At 40.9% G+C, this 18292-nt stretch overlaps 2 protein-coding genes and 1 long non-coding RNA gene across 3 annotated transcripts; 1 reads left to right on the top strand and 2 right to left on the bottom strand.

The window, feature by feature from the left end:
* Positions 3941-4980, bottom strand: LOC109948116. The gene is made up of 2 exons (XM_020560050.1): positions 4045-4980; positions 3941-3946 (listed from the first exon to the last, which is right to left on the bottom strand). Exons 1-2 carry the CDS (start codon positions 4978-4980, stop codon positions 3941-3943), a joined length of 942 nt encoding a protein of 313 aa, XP_020415639.1.
* On the bottom strand, positions 5090-5925 carry LOC109948242. The gene is made up of 2 exons (XR_002270847.1): positions 5890-5925; positions 5090-5737 (listed from the first exon to the last, which is right to left on the bottom strand). It is a non-coding gene; the product is annotated as an uncharacterized LOC109948242 (long non-coding RNA).
* On the top strand, positions 9103-17561 carry LOC18782441 (wall-associated receptor kinase-like 1). Its single transcript, XM_020560049.1, is given in 6 exon segments — positions 9103-9898; positions 9962-10030; positions 10334-10399; positions 10402-10452; positions 10591-11597; positions 17135-17561. Coding segments are annotated over 6 exon segments (2199 nt in total). The 3' UTR covers positions 17345-17561.

Raw genomic sequence — 18292 nt, 5'->3', positions numbered from 1 at the left:
ACAAGAAGTTTATTATCCGAAAGTAAGCCCCGGCCTGCAAAGAGAAATGCGGAGGCGTCTTGATCCGCTACCCTTTTGGAATTGGACACACAGATTGCTACTTATAAGAAACAGAGTTCAGGGGGGAGAAGAGAGATGAGAGATAGAGGAGGAGAGTAATTGAATCAACCAGTGTATTTGGTCTCTGTATTGCAGCCGTATATAATGTACAGAGAGTAGACTTTCTCAAGTCTATTTACAGAAATAAGCAATACATGGTAAGTACAATAATCTCATATATGTTATGAATCAATTCTAGCTAATATGTCGTTGATCTTGGGAGGAAGAATCTGTCAAGTCTGATTTGGGGAAATCAACTGATTTCCTGGGATGAACCGGAGTGATATTCTCTTTACCCTCCCTCAAGCGTAGCGGAGCAACGCGGAGATTAAGCTTGGATTTTAGAAGTGAAAACCGATCACGACCGAGACCTTTAGTAAATATGTCAGCAAGCTGATCAGAGGAAGGAACATAGGAGGTACGAAGAGCATTTCGAGCAACTAATTCACGAACAAAGTGGTAGTCGATCTCGATATGCCGGGTGCGAGCATGAAAAATAGGGTTGGCAGCCATATAGAGAGCAGAGAGATTGTCAACATAGATGCAGGGGGCAGAGCGAAGGGGAATGCCCAGTTCACGAAACAAGTAACAAAACCAGCGAAGTTCGGCTGCAGTATGTGCAAGAGCTCTATATTCAGCTTCAGTACTAGAGCGAGAAATAGTAGACTGTTTCTTGGCAGTCCATGTGAGAAGATTGGGGCCAAGGAAAACACAAGCACCAGTAGTAGACCGGCGATCATCAACAGAACCAGCCCAATCAGCGTCAGAGAAACTCCGTAAGGAAAAATCAGTGGACTTATGGAAGATAAGACCTTGCTCAAGTGTGCCTTTAATGTACCGAAAAATGCGCTTGACAACCTGAAGATGAGAGGTTCGAGGGTTGTGCATAAACTGGCACACCTGGTTGACAGCGAAGGAAATATCAGGTCTGGACAAGGTAAGATACTGGAGGCCACCCACCATACTCCGATAGGTGGATGGATCAGGCAAGGGATCACCATCCAGACAAGAGAGCCGAGTGTCAGAGGGCAAAGGGGTAGGAGATGGTTTGCATTCAGTCAAATGAAACCGGGTCAATAAATCCACTGCATAGCGAGTCTGAGAGAGAAATAAATGGTCAGAAAACCGATTAATTTCCATGCCAAGGAAGAAGTTTAGCTCACCCATACGGCGGCTGTCAAAAGTTGAACATAGTTGATCAATGAAGTGGTTTACACTTGGTGAGGGAGAGCCAGTAACAATGATGTCATCCACATACACTAGAACATACACTGTGCAGGAAGAGGAGCGACGAATAAAGAGCGATACATCAGAGTGACTGTGAACAAAGTGCTGGGCAAGGAGAAAGGCACTAAGACGTTGGAACCAAGCTCGAGGTGCCTGCTTAAGGCCGTACAGAGCCTTGTGGAGCCGACAAACATACTGAGGGTGAGAGGGATCATGAAAACCAGGGGGTTGTTTCATGTAGACCTCCTCTTGCAAGTACCCATTCAAGAAGGCATTACGAACATCCAATTGTTGAAGAGGCCAATGGTAGGAAAGTGCCAGAGACAATATAGTGCGAATGGTAGCCGGTTTGACCACCGGGCTAAAAGTTTCCGCATAATCAAAGCCTTCCTTCTGATTGAATCCCTTGGCAACAAGACGAGCCTTGTATCTGTCAATTGAGCCATCTGCCCTCCGTTTAATTTTGAAGACCCACTTGCACCCCACAATATTCATGCGGGAGGTGGCAGGAACTAAGGACCAGGTCTGGTTCTTCATGAGTGCAGCATATTCATCGTGCATAGCATCGAGCCAGTGGCTGTGTTTGGAAGCATGGGTAAAGCTGGTAGGTTCAAGGGATAGGGGATCAGAAGCTTCAGCAGAAAGGGCAAGGGGTAAGGGATGAGGGCTGGTTTTAGAGTAGAGGGGTTTGGGTTCTGGGCCAAATGGGACAATGGTTTGGAGACTCTTGAATTTTTGTGGAGGATTGGGTGTATCTGGAGAGTTAGGGAAAATCGATGGATCAAGAGGTGAAGAAGGGGGAGGTGGGGTAAGGGGTGGGGTTGTTCCGTCAGAGTCGAAGGATAGGTCTGGGGAAAGTGAGGGCGATGGGTCTGTGGAAAGGCGCGGCGAGGTTTCTGTGGAAATGGGCAGCGAGGGTTCTGTGGAAAGAGGCGGCGAGGTTTCAGTGGAAAGAGGCGGCGAATGGGGGATGTTTGATACCAGAGAAGGATCGGCTGGGTTCGTGGTCAGTGTTGTTGGGGATACAGAGGAGGACAGAGGGGAGAACAAGGGGGTGTCGAAGGAATGGGGGGAGCTAATAGGGTCAGAAGAAATAGGGGGAAGTGATGGGCCTGTGGGATTAAGAGATGAGGGATATGAGGGAGAAGGGCTGACCAGAGGATTAGAGGGCCCAAGAGATATGGGCTGGTCGGCAAGAGGTTGAATCCCATTTGAGGGCAAAGGAGATGGAAGCTGGGGCTGCTTGTAAGGGAAGGTTGTTTCATCAAAGGTCACATTCCGAGACGTATAGATGCGACCTGAAAAAGGATCAAGACAGCGATAACCCTTATAGTGATCATCATAACCAAGAAATACACATGGAAGAGATTTAAAAGATAACTTATGCTTGTTGTATGGCACCAGGTGGGGAAAGCAAGCACATCCAAAGCTTTTGAGAAATTTGTAGTCTGGTGAACGGTGAAGGAGCTTCTCATAGGGAGACAGATTATCAAGCTGCGGTGTTGGTAAGCGATTGATCAGAAAAACTGCAGTGGAGAAGGCTTCAATCCAAAAACTAAGAGGCAATCGCGATTGGGCTAGCAGACAAAGACTCATTGCAACAATATGGCGATGTTTCCTTTCCACCACTCCATTTTGTTGGGGAGTGTAGGGACAAGAAATTTGATGCGATATGCCATGATCACGTAAAAATGCGAGGAATAATTTGTTGATAAATTCACCCCCACCATCAACCTGCAACTGCTTGATTTGAGAACTAAACCGATTTTCCACCATCTTTTTGAAGGTAATAAATGTAGGAAAGACATCGGACTTCTTAGCCAAAGGATATAACCAAGTGAACCGAGTGTGGTCATCAACAATGGACAAATAATAATGGTATCCAAAATTTGAGGGGACTGGCGCGGGCCCCCATACATCAAGATGTAAAAGTGCTAATGAGGATTGAGCATGAAGCTGTCTGTATTCAAAAGGCAGTCTACAAGATTTTCCCAATGGGCAAATATGACAATTTTTATTGGAGATAATGGTACCATTAACGGGTAAATGGTACTTATTCAACAAGGTTGTAAAAACTGAATGAGATGGATGTCCAAGGCGTGCATGCCACACTTCCTGTGTCGTGCGCTCTCCATAGAATGCAAGTTGACGAGCAAGATGTGGGGTTGCCTGAATGTGATAAAGCCCATCAGAACTACTGCCAGTAAGAAGTATCGTCCCCGCCTTGATGTCCTTGACATGAAAACCATTAGCATCCAACTCAAAGAAACAATCATTATCACGACAAAGACAACGAATAGATATCAAATTCTTTCGTATTGCAGGTACGCATAGCACTTCATTAAGGTTTAAGGACTTATGTAACCCGGTCACTTTAGTATTGCCAATATGTGTTATTGCTAACTGGTTCCCATTGCCAACAATAATTGTATCAGTACCTGTGTAAGGCTGGGCATGCGGTAGAGAAGCGGTGTGGGCGGTCATGTGATGGGTAGCACCGGAGTCAAGACACCAATTGAGGTTTGCTATATCATCAGTAGAAGGAGACGGGTTGATAGCATTTTCAGCCACGTAGGCATGAGGCTTACGATCTGGACAGAAGCGGGCTATGTGACTAGGCCTATCACACCGATAACAAATGACTTCTGAGCGCTGGGTATTTGGAGAATTTCCAGGTGGTGTTGGAAGGAGTGGTGGTCGGCCATCTGTAAGAGTTGCGTGAGAAGGGGCAGATGGTGCAATCTGCGGGTCACGAGGCTGAGTGTTGTGTCCTTGTGGCCAATTTCCTTGGGTTGATTTCCACGGATCTGTTTGCCCATTGTGCCCTTGAATCCAATTTCTGCCACGTCCACGTCCTCGTCCAGATCCGTGATAGGGGTTGTGATGGCGACCAGCGGAGTTTGAATGAGGTTTTCGCTCATTGGGCATTCGATCAGCAGCCATAGCAACACTTGAGGCCACGTTGAGCGACATGCGTTTCTGTAATTGTTCCTCTCTGAGAGCGAGATCATAAAACTGGTCAAAACCAATATCTGGGTGCAAGTGGAGTGTGGTGGCTAACTCCTTGTATTCAAGCCCAAGTCCGTCTAGAACATAGCTAACGAATTCATCATCATCCATTGTTGCACCAGCTTGTATGAGGGAATCAAGAAGTGATTTGGCATGGTTGAGGTAGTCAGTCACAGTTGTGGTGTTGTCCTTCCTGAGGGTGCGAATTTGGTCTCCAAGGATTCGCACACGGGTACCTGCAAGGGGTGAGAGGCGCTTGCCCAGAAGATTCCAAGCCTGATAGGCGGTGGTACACGGGATGAGTAGAATCTTTATGGAAGAGGAGGAAGTCGCCTTGATCCAACTCAAGACCAGTTTGTCTCTGGCGAACTCAGGATGCACAAAGCCATCTTCTTGCACTTTGGGTGGGTCTGTGGTTTTCTTGATGACCTCTGCAAGGCCATGCATCTCCAATACGTCTTCAAATTGTGATTTCCAACTCAAATAGTTGGTTCTGTCCATGGGAATTGGGAACAGAGATGAGATGTTGAAAGAGGTGGGCAAGGATGGGAATGAGAATGAGGGTGAGGCAAGCTTTGACATTTCAGAAATCAGTTTTGTCATATCAATATGACTTGATTCTCCAGACTTGGGTGTGTTTGCCATTTGATTGGGTAGGATCGAAAAACGTGAGCTTTGGCTCCGAAGAGCTCTGATACCATATAAGAAACAGAGTTCAGGGGGGAGAAGAGAGATGAGAGATAGAGGAGGAGAGTAATTGAATCAACCAGTGTATTTGGTCTCTGTATTGCAGCCGTATATAATGTACAGAGAGTAGACTTTCTCAAGTCTATTTACAGAAATAAGCAATACATGGTAAGTACAATAATCTCATATATGTTATGAATCAATTCTAGCTAATATGTCGTTGATCTTGGGAGGAAGAATCTGTCAAGTCTGATTTGGGGAAATCAACTGATTTCCTGGGATGAACCGGAGTGATATTCTCTTTACTTAGACGACTGGTTTGAAATCGAGTGCAGCAACCAGTCTTCTAAAACTACCAGCTCTGCTCCTCATTACAAGCCTGTTTTGAAGCGAGCCCAACTGGAGGTGCTGAATATTTCTACTGGAGGCCTGCATCAGGCTATTGGAGGCACGCTTCAGGTGAACAGCCCCGTTACCTTCTTCTGCAACGGAAATAATGGAAGTAGCAAAATGGTGGATTTGACGGGGAGCCCTTTCGTTTACTCTCTAGAAAAAAACAGATTCACTGCAGTTAGCTGCGGCTTCCTTGCCGGGATGGAAGCAGAGTTTGTGGTTGGTGGCTGCAGGTAAGTTTGTGATCATCAAAACTCTGCTTCCTGCGATATTGGTATCAGCTGCTGTCAGACTTCCGTTCCTCCTTATCTCACTGTGATGGCTGCAGTTTCAACCAAGAAGATCAGAGTGGCCGATTAGCTAAACTGAATGATTGCCATAAACACAAATCACCGGATATATATAAAAATTAATTATGACTAGATCACTCGAGAAAATCTTTAGACGAGACGTTAGAAGATTTTAGACTATCACCTTGTGGAACCTATTTTCTGGCTTTGCTTGTGTTGGTTATGTCAGGAAAAATAAATAAAGATCTTATATTATAGGATCACTATATTAATACACGATTACAAAATACTTTTATTGAAGATAGAGATTTGCAGATTCTCAATGTCCTAAAGACAGAATTTCGCCTATCCTCAATGCTTGAAGTTCAACAGGCGTATTATCTCTTAGGATTCAACTATCTATAACTCAAGGTCTGGCATCAAATCCTTGAATTCTCTCTCCAATACAGTATGTAATTTTTAAAGCAGTATGAGATAGTTTGAAAAAGATAATCGTATTATGGGTTAGGACTTGTGGTTTTATAACACAATTGCAACCCTTCAAAATAGCAATTAGTATCAGCTATGCCTATTCAAATTCAAACAAAAAGATAAGACTTTTGGTTTGAATTTAACTTCTCCTAAAAGAAATTTAAAAAATAAAATAAAATAAAATATTTTATTTTATGTGGAACCTTTTGTTTGCAAACGTCCAACAGGTTATACAGTGAAAATAAAACCAAATAAAAATCTGTTTCTCTTGTGTTGCATGACCCTTCAAGATATTATTGTTTAGTTAGTTAATGTTACGTTTGCTGAGCTCTATGTAATCATTGACTTGATTTCACAACATTTTTATGTACTTGAAAACGACAAAATAAGAAGAAAAAACAATTAAAGAATACTTTTCATTTTTAATTTCTTTATGGCCATAATAATTGACTCAGTATGTACTGCATTTCCTTTTGTGAGTGACTGAAGTCAAGTCAACTTTTTTTTTACTTTTTTTTTTGGGATAGATAGGAAGAGAAGGAAACACTTGAATATTCTCAACTACTAGTCATATACAACTTCCACGCGCATTACAAAAAGAAAAGGAGCCTTCAATTCGAACAAATGAAAAAGTTCCGCTCTTACCTTTCAAGTCAAGTTGAAAAGTGACACAGTGAGATATAAGGAATAGGGAGATCGAACGATAACCCTACAAGTAATAATGTCGGAATCAACCAACAAACTGGAATCCACCAGAGAAATTGAGTAAATCTCAAATATATTGATTGAAAATAAGATGAATAAACTCACAAATACAATGCCATGAGTTGGCTTAAATAGAAAACAAAGAAACCCTAAAACTGTAAGAAACCTTAGGTTCTCTTAGCTAATAAAAAAAAAATCATAATAGGGAAATGATATCCTACAGTCCCGATCTCTTGGACCACAGGGGTCCAAGAGATTATGATCACCTACCGTTGGATGTAACATTCAACGGTTCAAAAAAGTTTCCTAAAAGGAGTGCAAGAGTGAATAAACCGTTGAATTTACATCCAACGGTGAGTGACCACAAATCTCTTGGACCCCTGTAGTCCAAGAGATTGGGACTGTGATATCCTAATAGATAACTTATTCTTCAAAATATAAAATTAAATATAAATCTTGACAGGATCATAATTGCTTCAAACTTCCTCAATCAATTAGAAAATCCAAACGATACGCCTTCCTTTTTTTCCTAGCGCCATAATTGACATTTAATTGGAATTTTCCTCTCTTGCACGATTTCCTTCCAACTTTGAGCCACTTTATTTTAATGAATTTTTCACACCATAATAGAACCATATTTCGTCCTACATCAGACCCTTCACTTGTAAAGAACTCGACCTCGAGTTCTCGTTAGAATGAACCTGAGTAGACATAGAATTTGTTGTGTAGATAAGCTCTTCAATTTGTGGTGTTTGGACTTGCTCATATTTGGATGGAATAATCATATAATTAATTCTATAAACAAGATTAGAATATGCCAGTTGAGAATCAAACTTCTTGTATGAATTATTTTCCTCTCCAAATTTGGATTTATCCATACCTCGAATTTCAGAGGAATCCAATTGTTGTTCTTCATCTTTTGAAATATCTATTTCAACAACAACATGAGTTTCAATAGGCTCAATATCTTGTTTTTCTTGAATCTCTCCATCTTGTGGATTATTGGATCTTCCTTTTCGAGATCTTCCTCTTCGAGATCTTCCTCCATCTTTTCTTAACTCACCATGATATTGGGTTGAGCAATCTTGTAACCATTCCTTAACAAATATATATCATATTCAAAAGGAAAGAATTTTTTCACAAGAAGTCTCTTCATCCAACGCCAAGCACTGATAGGATTTTTACCTTGTTGCTTCCTAGATTTTCACAATTGATCCCACCAAGAAGCAACATCGTCTTCTAAACGGGACGCAAGAACTTTTACCATCTTCTCCTCTGGGATCGCTATTGAATCAAATATTTCCTCTACGTCTCCAACTCATTGGAGAAAGCCTTCGATGCAGTCACTCCCCATGAAGTATGGAACACTTGCACCATCAAATTCTTTTAGAGTGATTGGTTCCCCATCTCCACAGGTCCTATCTTCTTCATCTGGATGAGCCATTGGAGACACCTCGAGTCAGGCAAAACCTACTTTGATACCAACTGACGTAGCGAGATATAAGGGATAGGGAGATCGACCGTTAACCCTACAAATACCAATGTCGGAATCCACCAACAAACTGGAATCCACCAGAGAAATTGAGTAAACCTCAAATATATTGATTGAAAATAAGTGAATAAACTCACAAATACAATGCCACAAGTTGGCTTAAATAGAAAACAAAGAAACCCTAGGTTCTAGAATATTCCTAAACTTAGCTAATAAGAATATAATAAAAATCATATTAGGGAAATAATATCCTAGTAGCTAACTTATTCTTCAAAATCCCAACGATACGCCTTCATTCTTTTCCTAGCGCCATAATTGATATTTAATTGGAATTTTAATCTCTTGCATGATTTCCTTCCAACTTTGAGCCACTTTATTTTAATTAATTTTTCACACCATAATTCACTCATATTTTAATGCATGTTCCATAAATATTACGTTTTGCTCTTTTTCTGAACTTTTCCAGTCTGAATGTGAGTGCAGTTACAACTTCCAATCCAGAAGGTTAGAATGTGAGTACAATATGTCATATACAATTTCCACTTGAATACTCAACTACTAATCATATACAACTTCCACTCACATTACAAAAAGAAAAGTAGCCTTCAATGCGAACCCACTTTTCTTCGATCGAGCAGGGGTCTTTATTATATATAGTACAAGCACTAAGTTGAAAAGAAAACTTTTGCTTGATAATCTTTTACTTTTTATTATCCGAGCATAGGAACAATGCAATCGCAAGCAGTTCATATGATGATTTTATTATTAATAGTCCTCGTGTTGTTGATTATATATGCATGTGCAGCAGCTGCAGCACAAGAAGTTTATTATCCGAACGCAAAGCCGTTCTGCAAAGAGAAATGTGGAGGCGTCTTGATCCCCTACCCTTTTGGAATTGGACACAAAGATTGCTACTTAGACGACTGGTTTGAAATCGAGTGCAGCAACCAGTCTTCTAAAACTACCAGCTCTGCTCACAAGCCTGTTTTGAAGCGAGCCCAACTGGAGGTGCTGAGTATTTCTATTGAAGGCACGCTTCGGGTGAACAGCCCTGTTACCTTCTTCTGCAACGGAAATGGAAGTAGCGAAATGGCTAATTTGATGGGCAGCCCTTTCGTCTACTCTCAGGACAAAAACAGATTCACTGCAGTTAGTTGTGGCTTCCTTGCCATGATGGAATCAGCTGAGTTTGTGGTCGGTGGGTGCAGGTCAGTTTGTGATTATGGAAGCTATAATGCTTCCTGCGATATTGGTATCAACTGTTGCCAGACTACTATTCCTCCATATCTAATTATGATAGGCGCTTCCATTCTATACAAAGGCGAAACTCGAAAGGCTGATTGTGACGACTATGCGTTTCTGGTTGACAAGGATTGGTTTCAGAGATCATCTTATATTTATGATGTCAAGAGTATAATGCACGTTCCTGTGGTGCTAGAATGGAATATAATCAACTCTACTTCTTCACGAGCATTATTTGGAAACTACGTTACAGATAATTTTGATCCTGATGATTATAATGATTATAATTATTATAATTATACAGTTGCATCCTTCTGCAATATCTACCCTTTGGTTTACACCAATCGCTCAACGCTTTCTTGTTACTGCCGAAAAGGCTTTGTAGGAAATCCCTATCTTCTTGAAACTTGTCAAGGTGCATATGTAATTAATTATATCTAGCTTCTGTCTCTGCTTTTTATTTTGAGAACTCCTTTTTTCAGTACTGATTTGTACATCACCCTAATTTTTATTGTTTGTAATTGTTCTCGCTTTACATCATCTAGTATTAATTAAATTCTTCAACCAACGAAGGTAAACGATGAGTACAATTGGATTTCCTTAATTGATTTTGTAGATACCTGAAGAAATTCTTCGGTGTTGTGTACCATTTATAATTAACCATCCCTTCTTTTCTTCTTTTTTTCCCCCATTTTCCACTTGTCATTATATATTTCAGATATCAACGAATGTGAAAACCCCAATATATGTGGTCACGGCAGTTGTACAAATATTCCAGGGCACTTTTATGCTCCACGGATATGCCACCGAGACTACGGATTCCCGTGGCCCTTTTAGGTATGCCAATGCACTTTCAAACTCTAAAATGAATTAAACTTTGGGCCCTTTGGTGGAAAATTTGACATCATAGACATTTGTCACACAAAAATCTTCTTGATCACGTTATCAATATTTGTATCTTATTGAGCTACTCAGTTGCTGGCGGTGTGATTGGACTCTTGTTTCTACTAATTGGAGCTCGGTGGTCGCACAAAGTTATAAAGAAGAGGAAGGATATCAAACGCAAGCAAAAGTTTTTAAAACAAAATGGAGGTTTATTGTTGGAGAAGCAATTATCTTCTGGTGAAGTTAATGTTGAGAAAATTAAGGTGTTCAGTTCAAAGGATTTAGACAAAGCCACAGACAAGTTCAGCATAGATAGAATTCTTGGTCAAGGAGGTCAAAGTACTGTTTACAAGGGAATGTTGTCAGATGGAAGAATTGTTGCTGTCAAGAAGTCTAAAATAGTTGCTGGAGGAGAAGTCGGACAATTTATAAATGAAATTGTCATTCTTTCCCAAATTATTCACAGAAATGTGGTTAAACTATTGGGGTGTTGTTTAGAGACTGAAGTCCCCCTTTTGGTTTATCAATTCATACCCAATGGAACGCTTTCTCAGTATATTCATCACCCAAATGAGGAGTTTTGTCTTACATGGGAAATGCTCTTACGAATTGCCATTGAAGTTGCAGGAGCTCTTTCCTACTTACACTCAGCTGCTTCCTTTCCCATTTACCCCCGAGACATCAAGTCTTCTAATATACTATTGGATGAAAAGTACAGAGCAAAAGTAGCTGACTTTGGGACTTCAAGATCAGTTTCCATTGATCAAACGCACCTTACTACACTAGTATATGGAAAGTTTGGTTATCTGGACCCGGAGTACTTCCGGTCAAGCCAGTTTACAGAGAAGAGTGACGTTTATAGCTTTGGCGTGGCCCTTGCTGAGCTCTTGACTGGACAAAAACCAGTTTCTTTGATGAGGTCACAAGAAAGCAGAAGTCTAGCAACTTATTTCCTGCTTTCCATGGAGAATAATCTTCTATTTGATATTCTTGATTCTCAAGTTATGAAGGATGGTAGAAAGGAAAAGATTACAGCAGTTGCTAACCTTGCTGTTAGATGCTTGAATTTGAATGGAAGGAATCGTCCTACTATGAAAGCTTTCTTCATGGAAGCCATGGATGAACCAGATCAAGCTTCTCAGACTAGAAGTATTGAGAGAGAGAGAGAGAGAGAGAGAGAGAGAGAGAGAGAGAGAGAGAGAGAGAGAGAGAGAGAGAGAGAGAGGGAGAGAGTAAGCAAAACAGAATAGAGTTCTCAAACTGATTTTCTCATCTTACTTGTTTACAGAGTTTTACAATTAGACTTATATATCTCTACTAGCTAACTAACTAGTGAATTAAGTTAAGAACAGATTAACAACAATAACAACCAGCCACCTCATTAGCCAGCTCATCCTAACTAACAGACACGCGACCATCCTAACAGACACATGCAGCATGAGTTACATTCATTCTGGCGGTTTGGGTTGTAGACTAACATCCCCCCCTCAAGCTAATGCTTGGGGGACTAAGCATTAGGTTGTTTCGAAGATAAGAAAACTGAGAAGTATGCAGCCCTTTAGTGAATATATCAGCCAGTTGATTACTACTAGGAATATGAGAAACCAGCATATCTCCCCTAGTAACACGCTCATGGATAAAGTGGAAGTCGATCTCAATGTGCTTAGTGTGTGCATGAAACACAGGATTGCTAGCAAGGGCTAAAGCCGAAATATTGTCACACCAAAGAATAGGGGGACGATCAAGAAAGATATGAAGATCACGTAGAAGTTGGCGAAGCCAGGATAACTCAGCGGAAGTGATTGAAAGAGCCCTGTATTCTGCTTCAGTCGAGGAACGAGAGACAGTGTTTTGCTTCTTAGCACACCAAGAGATAAGATTATTGCCGAGAAAGACAACATACCCTGTCGTGGACCAACGATCATTGACATCACCTGCCCAATCTGCATCAGAATAGGCTTGCAGATGAACATCACCAGAGGTGAAATGAATGCCATGAGTCAGAGTACCAGCCAAATAGCGCAGCACACGTTTGACCGCAGCAAAATGTGTATCTGTAGGAGTATGCATAAACTGGCAAAGAGTGTTCACGGCAAAAGCAATATCAGGCCTGCTGAAGGTAAGATATTGAAGCCCTCCCACTAGACTTCTATAGAGAGTAGGATCCGAGAGAGGGGTGCCATCAAACTTGAGTAACTTTGCTGTAGGTAAACAGGGTGTAGAACAAGGCTTGCATTGAGTCATACCAGCTTTAAGAAGAAGATCAGTCGCATATTTGGATTGATTAACATGAATGCCTGTGGAAGTATACTGAACTTGGAGTCCCAGAAAATAGGTTAATTGGTCGAGATCCTTCATATCAAATTCACGACTGAGAGCTGTAATGGTCTGCTGAATCAAGACACTATTATTCCCAGTCAAGATGATATCATCGACATATAAAAGGAGAACAAGAAGATCACTCCCAGATACGCGAACAAACAGAGATGTATCAGCCAATGATTGAATAAAAACAAGGGTGAGCAAGTGAGTAGTGAAACGCTCATTCCAAGCCCGAGGAGCTTGTTTCAACCCATAAAGGGACTTCAATAAGCGGCACACATGATGAGGATGAGCAGAATCTTCAAAACCTGGGGGCGGTTGCATATATACTTCATCATGAAGTACACCATGAAGAAAAGCATTCTTCACGTCAAGTTGTTTAATGGACCAATGATATTGAGCATCTAAAGCAAGGATCAATCGAACTGTAGAGTGCTTGACCACATGACTGAATGTTTCATCATAATTAAGACCAGCCTCTTGATGAAACCCTTTGGCAACCAACCGAGCCTTGTGCCGAGAAATGGAACCATCAGCATTTTTCTTAAGTTTGAACACCCATTTACAACCAACAATGTTCATGAAGGGTTGATAAGGAACAAGAGTCTAAGTATGCTGCTTTTCAAGAGCCTGAAACTCATCAACCATAGCATGATTCCATTCTGAAACCTTGGCAGCCTGAGAATAAGTCTGTGGTTCATGGAAAGGAGAAGGGCCACTTATGGACTTGGCAGCCAAGAAACCATGACGAGACTTGATAATTCCAGACTTGGAGCGAGTCTGCATAGGATGTGAGTTAACAGGTGGAGCAGGAAGGTCCACAATCAGATCTAGGGAAGGGGACTTATCCAAGGCATGCGCAGGAGAAGAAGATAATGTGACTGACTGAGTGGAAGACTCTGTTGGTACCTGATCCTGTAGTGGCAGTAGCTGATCCTGTACAAACTCAGTAGAAGAATCAATAACATCAACAGAAGAGACAACTTCCCTTGCATTAGATACTGGACTTGCTAATTGGGTAGTAGAAGAAGGAGCCTCTGGTAAACCATCAAGTCTAAGAGTGCATGCAGAATGTAGAGAAGATCTAGGAGAAAGGGAAGGGCCTAGTGGTGTGAAATCTGGTGGTTTGGGACTGTCTGGGAAAAGGAAGAACTCTTAAAAGGAAAACAAGTCTCATCAAAGACAACATGGCGAGAGATGTAAATGCGATCAATTTTGGGTACTAGACAAAGATAACCTTTATATTCTAAAGAATACCCCAAAAAGACACATTGTTCAGACCTAGGTTGCACTTTAGATTGAGAATAGGGTCGTAATAAAGGATAGCATGCACATCCAAACACCTTCAAAAGAGTAATATTGGGTTCTTTATGGAACAGCTTAGAAATAGGAGATTGCATACCTAAAGACTTGCATGGCATCCTATTAATGAGATAGTTAGCTGTGGATAATGCATGAAAAAGATATTTGGAAGGAAGAGCAGCAGTAGTGAGAAGTGTAACAGCAGTTTCAACTAAGTGGCGATGTTTCCTTCCAGCTCTTCCATTTTGCTCAGGGGTGTAAGGACAAGACTTATGGTGTAAAATTCCTTTAGAACCAAGATAGGTCTGAAAATCTTTACTAACATATTCACCCCCACCATCAGATTGGAAAGTCTTAATGGAAGTAGCAAACTGATTCTCAATGTAGGCAAGAAAATGAACAAAAGTAGGGAAACAATCAGATTTCTTCATTAATGGAAATAACCAACAGAAGTTGGTACACTCATCAAGGAAAATTACATAGTACCTATGACCATGCAAAGAGGAATAGGGAGTAGGACCCTAGACATTCGAGTGTATCACTTCAAAAGGGATTTGAGACATAATATGTGAAGATGGAAATGGTTGTTTACACATCTTGCCTTGTAAACAAAAGCTACACATATGTGGCAAACTAGGAGAAATGGGAATATGAGCTTGGCTAGCATAAAACTAGTAATATCATGAGAAGGATGACCTAATCTATAGTGCCACAGAGTATGGCACACTTTGTGACCATGAAAAGCAGCCAGGCTAGGAAAAAGAGAAGGTGTCCTTGTTGGAAGTGGATAAAGACCATTATGGCACTGTCCTTGATACAGAATTCGCCCCTGCAGATCCTGGATTTGGAACCACAATGCATTATATAAAATCTGGCAGTGATTATCAAGACAAAACTGATGAACCAATAACAGATTAGTGGCAAGATTAGGAACATGCAAGACCTCAGGTAGATGAAAGACTTGATGACCAGAGACAAGAGAGGAACTACCAACATTAGCAATCCTAAGTCCAGTACCATTACCTATAGTAACATTATCCATGGAAGTGGAAGGAGTGATGTTGGAGAGCAGCTGAAGATCGGATGTCATATGGTTTGTAGCACCACTGTCTGTTAGCCATATGTTGGGATCTGAGAATGAGCCACTAGCAGTTGCAGTAAGAGCTGTAAGTGCTGGAGATGGAGGCGTGCCTTGATATGAGAAATTGGTGCGATGTGGGCAATTAGGAGCTGTGTGACCAAACTGGAGACAGATTTGACATGTTTCAGTAGCTGGAGAAGATGCAGCAGTTGAAACTGGTGGAGTCGTAGGGGAAGGTGACAAAACACCAGGGCTGGAATTCGAAGAGACAAAATACTGAGGAGAAGAACCTGAGTTGCCCCCTGGATGCCATGGACCAGTATTGTTGAAACCAGCATTGTTATTCCACGAACCAGAATTTTGGTTCCATTGACCATAGGAATTTCCAGACTGACGACCGTGATTCCACTGATTGGTAGAACCATTCCAGTTAGGACCATTATTACCACCATTCCAGTTAGGACCATTATTATTCCAAGGATTGCCTCGGCCACCATTATTCCATGATCTGCCCCGAGACCAAGAGCCACGACCACGATAATTCGGGCTTCGATTCCAGGGAGGTTGCCAATTTGGATTAGCACCTTCACGATCAACCAAACCAGAGTGAAAATTATCACCGTGAGCAACAGGTGGTGATGAGGATACGGTGCCCTTCTGAGCAACCATAGTAGTCATGATTGGAGAATTAAAGGACTTAGCAGCAGCATCCAAATCACATTCTTCTTCGAGCAGTAAATCACGCAGCTCCGGAAGAGTAACTCGAACTGGTCGAGCACGGATATGAGATTTGAAGGGATTGTATTCCACAAGCAAGCCTTTGAGAATAAGCAAAATCATATCCTGATCAGAAATAGAATGACCAGCAGTTGACAATTGCTGTCGAGCTGCACGAACCTTCTTCCAATAGACCTCCACAGAATCAGTTCCTTTCTGCATTCCATGCAAATTATTCTTAAGATGCATGATCTTAAGCTCAGAGATCGAAGAATAATGATCTCACAGTGTATTCCAGGCCTCCGTAGCAGACTTACAATTCATCATCTCAGAGAAAGCATCATCTGAGAGACTTGCAGCAATTAAGTTCAAAATAGCAGTATCCATTGCTTCCCAGTCTAGATAATCATCTCCATCAGGATCAGTAGGCACCATAACCGTGCCATCAAGAAACTCAGAAAGTCAATAAACTTTGAGAAATTTCGCAACCTGATAGCTCCATTGCATATAATTTGTATCATCCAGTTTCAAAGTAATATAATTGGAGGCATTATGAAGCAAATCAATCGGTGTAACAGAGGTTTTCCCCATTTTCAACAGAAGCTAGGGTTTAGGCACACAATCAACCAGTGCAGAAATTCTGAAATTCAGATTGTGTTCAGGGAGAAACGAAGCAAGAGAGTGTATTGGCAGACCAATTGGAACAGGCAAGAATCGAAAATGGAGATGAAGAAAAATGACAAAGATATGAAGAAATTGAGAAGAAAGCAGAACCTCAAAAAGACGAGCGTGAGAGATACGAGCTAAGAAGTGAGCAGCGGAATAGAGAAATTAGTCACGATATGTAAAGGTAATGCTCTGATACCATGAAAGCTTTCTTCATGGAAGCCATGGATGAACCAGATCAAGCTTCTCAGACTAGAAGTATTGAGAGAGAGAGAGAGAGAGAGAGAGAGAGAGAGAGTAAGCAAAACAGAATAGAGTTCTCAAATTGATTTTCTCATCTTTACTTGTTTACAGAGTTTTACAATTAAACTTATATATCTCTACTAGCTAAATAACTAGTGAATTAAGTTAAGAACAGATTAACAACAATAACAACCAGCCAGCTCATTAGCCAGCTCATCCTAACTAACAGACACGTGACCATCCTAACAGACACGTGCAGCATGAGTTACATTCGTTCTGGCTGTTTGGGTTGTAGACTAACAGAAAGAAGTAGCAATGGAGTTGGAGGGAATTCAATTGTCAGTTAGAGCTGACTCTGATGTTCAACAAGTTTTCCCAGAGGTCCGATGTGTCCAAACTCAGGAAATAAATGAGGTTTGGGATGCTGTTTCTACATCAACAGGTCCTTGTACGGATGGCGGTACAGGTTCTTCATTCGATGTACAACCAATATTGTTTTTCAATACACAGTAGCGAACAAATATTTGTTGTAATTATATATTCTCGGTTTTTGGACTTGGAATCATCTTTTAGACTGTCACCTTATCTGCAAGGAAATTTTCTAGCTCTGTTTGTTGTGTTGGGTTTTATACAAGACGAGAGAAGTGAATGATGGAAACAAGATGAACTTAGAGGTCCCTTTTTTCTTTTTTTCTTTTTTTTCTTTTTTTTTTTGGGTGTGTCTGAACTCAGAGGTCTAACACTCAGACGTGGTTCTCAGAGATATTTTTCTGATATTTTTGATTGCTTAGTTTTCTTAATCAAGAGAGTTTTCCTCTCCTGATACATCTAAAGGAGTTGTGTGTAGTTCACCCTTTTCACGCACATCTAAAAGCTAATAATATCAAAAGTAACTTGGCTTCCCAAAAAACACGTCAGACAAAGTCTCTACCAAAACAAGCTTGAGCTCTTTCTATACTAGAAAATATGCTCGAGCACATTTTGTCCGAGAGTTATAACAAGGGATTAAACATTAACTTTAACATCTCGGTCACATATGATTGAACCCTAAATTAAAACTCAAATTTTGTTATGTAGTTTTTCTTAGTGAGCTAAAGCTTTCTCCATACACTCATGAAATCCCACATCATGTAAAGAACAATCTTTTTAAGCACGGATATTAACAAAGTTGAGAACCTAGCAACTTATATTGTTTCTTTGACCGATATTTTGTAAGCCTGATTTAAATTTGAAAATTATGAGGGCGACTAGTACTGCATTATAAAATCATGGTCTAAAATAAAGTCACCTTCTGTTTTCCTTTGTTCATTGAGAAGGAGTGACGTTTATAGGTCTGGGGTGGTCCTTTGTTGATTTCTTGACTGGACAAGAAACAGTTTCTTTTATGGGTGGAAGTCTGATTCTCGATGCTCAAACAATGGCAGGAAATAAGAGATTGTGGCAGTTGCTAACCTTGCACAA

Source organism: Prunus persica, chromosome G3 (genome assembly GCF_000346465.2).
Source record: "Prunus persica cultivar Lovell chromosome G3, Prunus_persica_NCBIv2, whole genome shotgun sequence".
NCBI classification, from domain to species: domain Eukaryota; kingdom Viridiplantae; phylum Streptophyta; class Magnoliopsida; order Rosales; family Rosaceae; genus Prunus; species Prunus persica.
This window is presented reverse-complemented; position numbering and strand designations above follow the sequence as displayed.

Excerpts from the sequence above, each read along its gene's own strand:
- LOC109948116 (XM_020560050.1), bottom strand. The coding sequence starts at position 4,980 with ATGGCAAACACACCCAAGTCTGGAGAATCAAGTCATATTGATATGACA.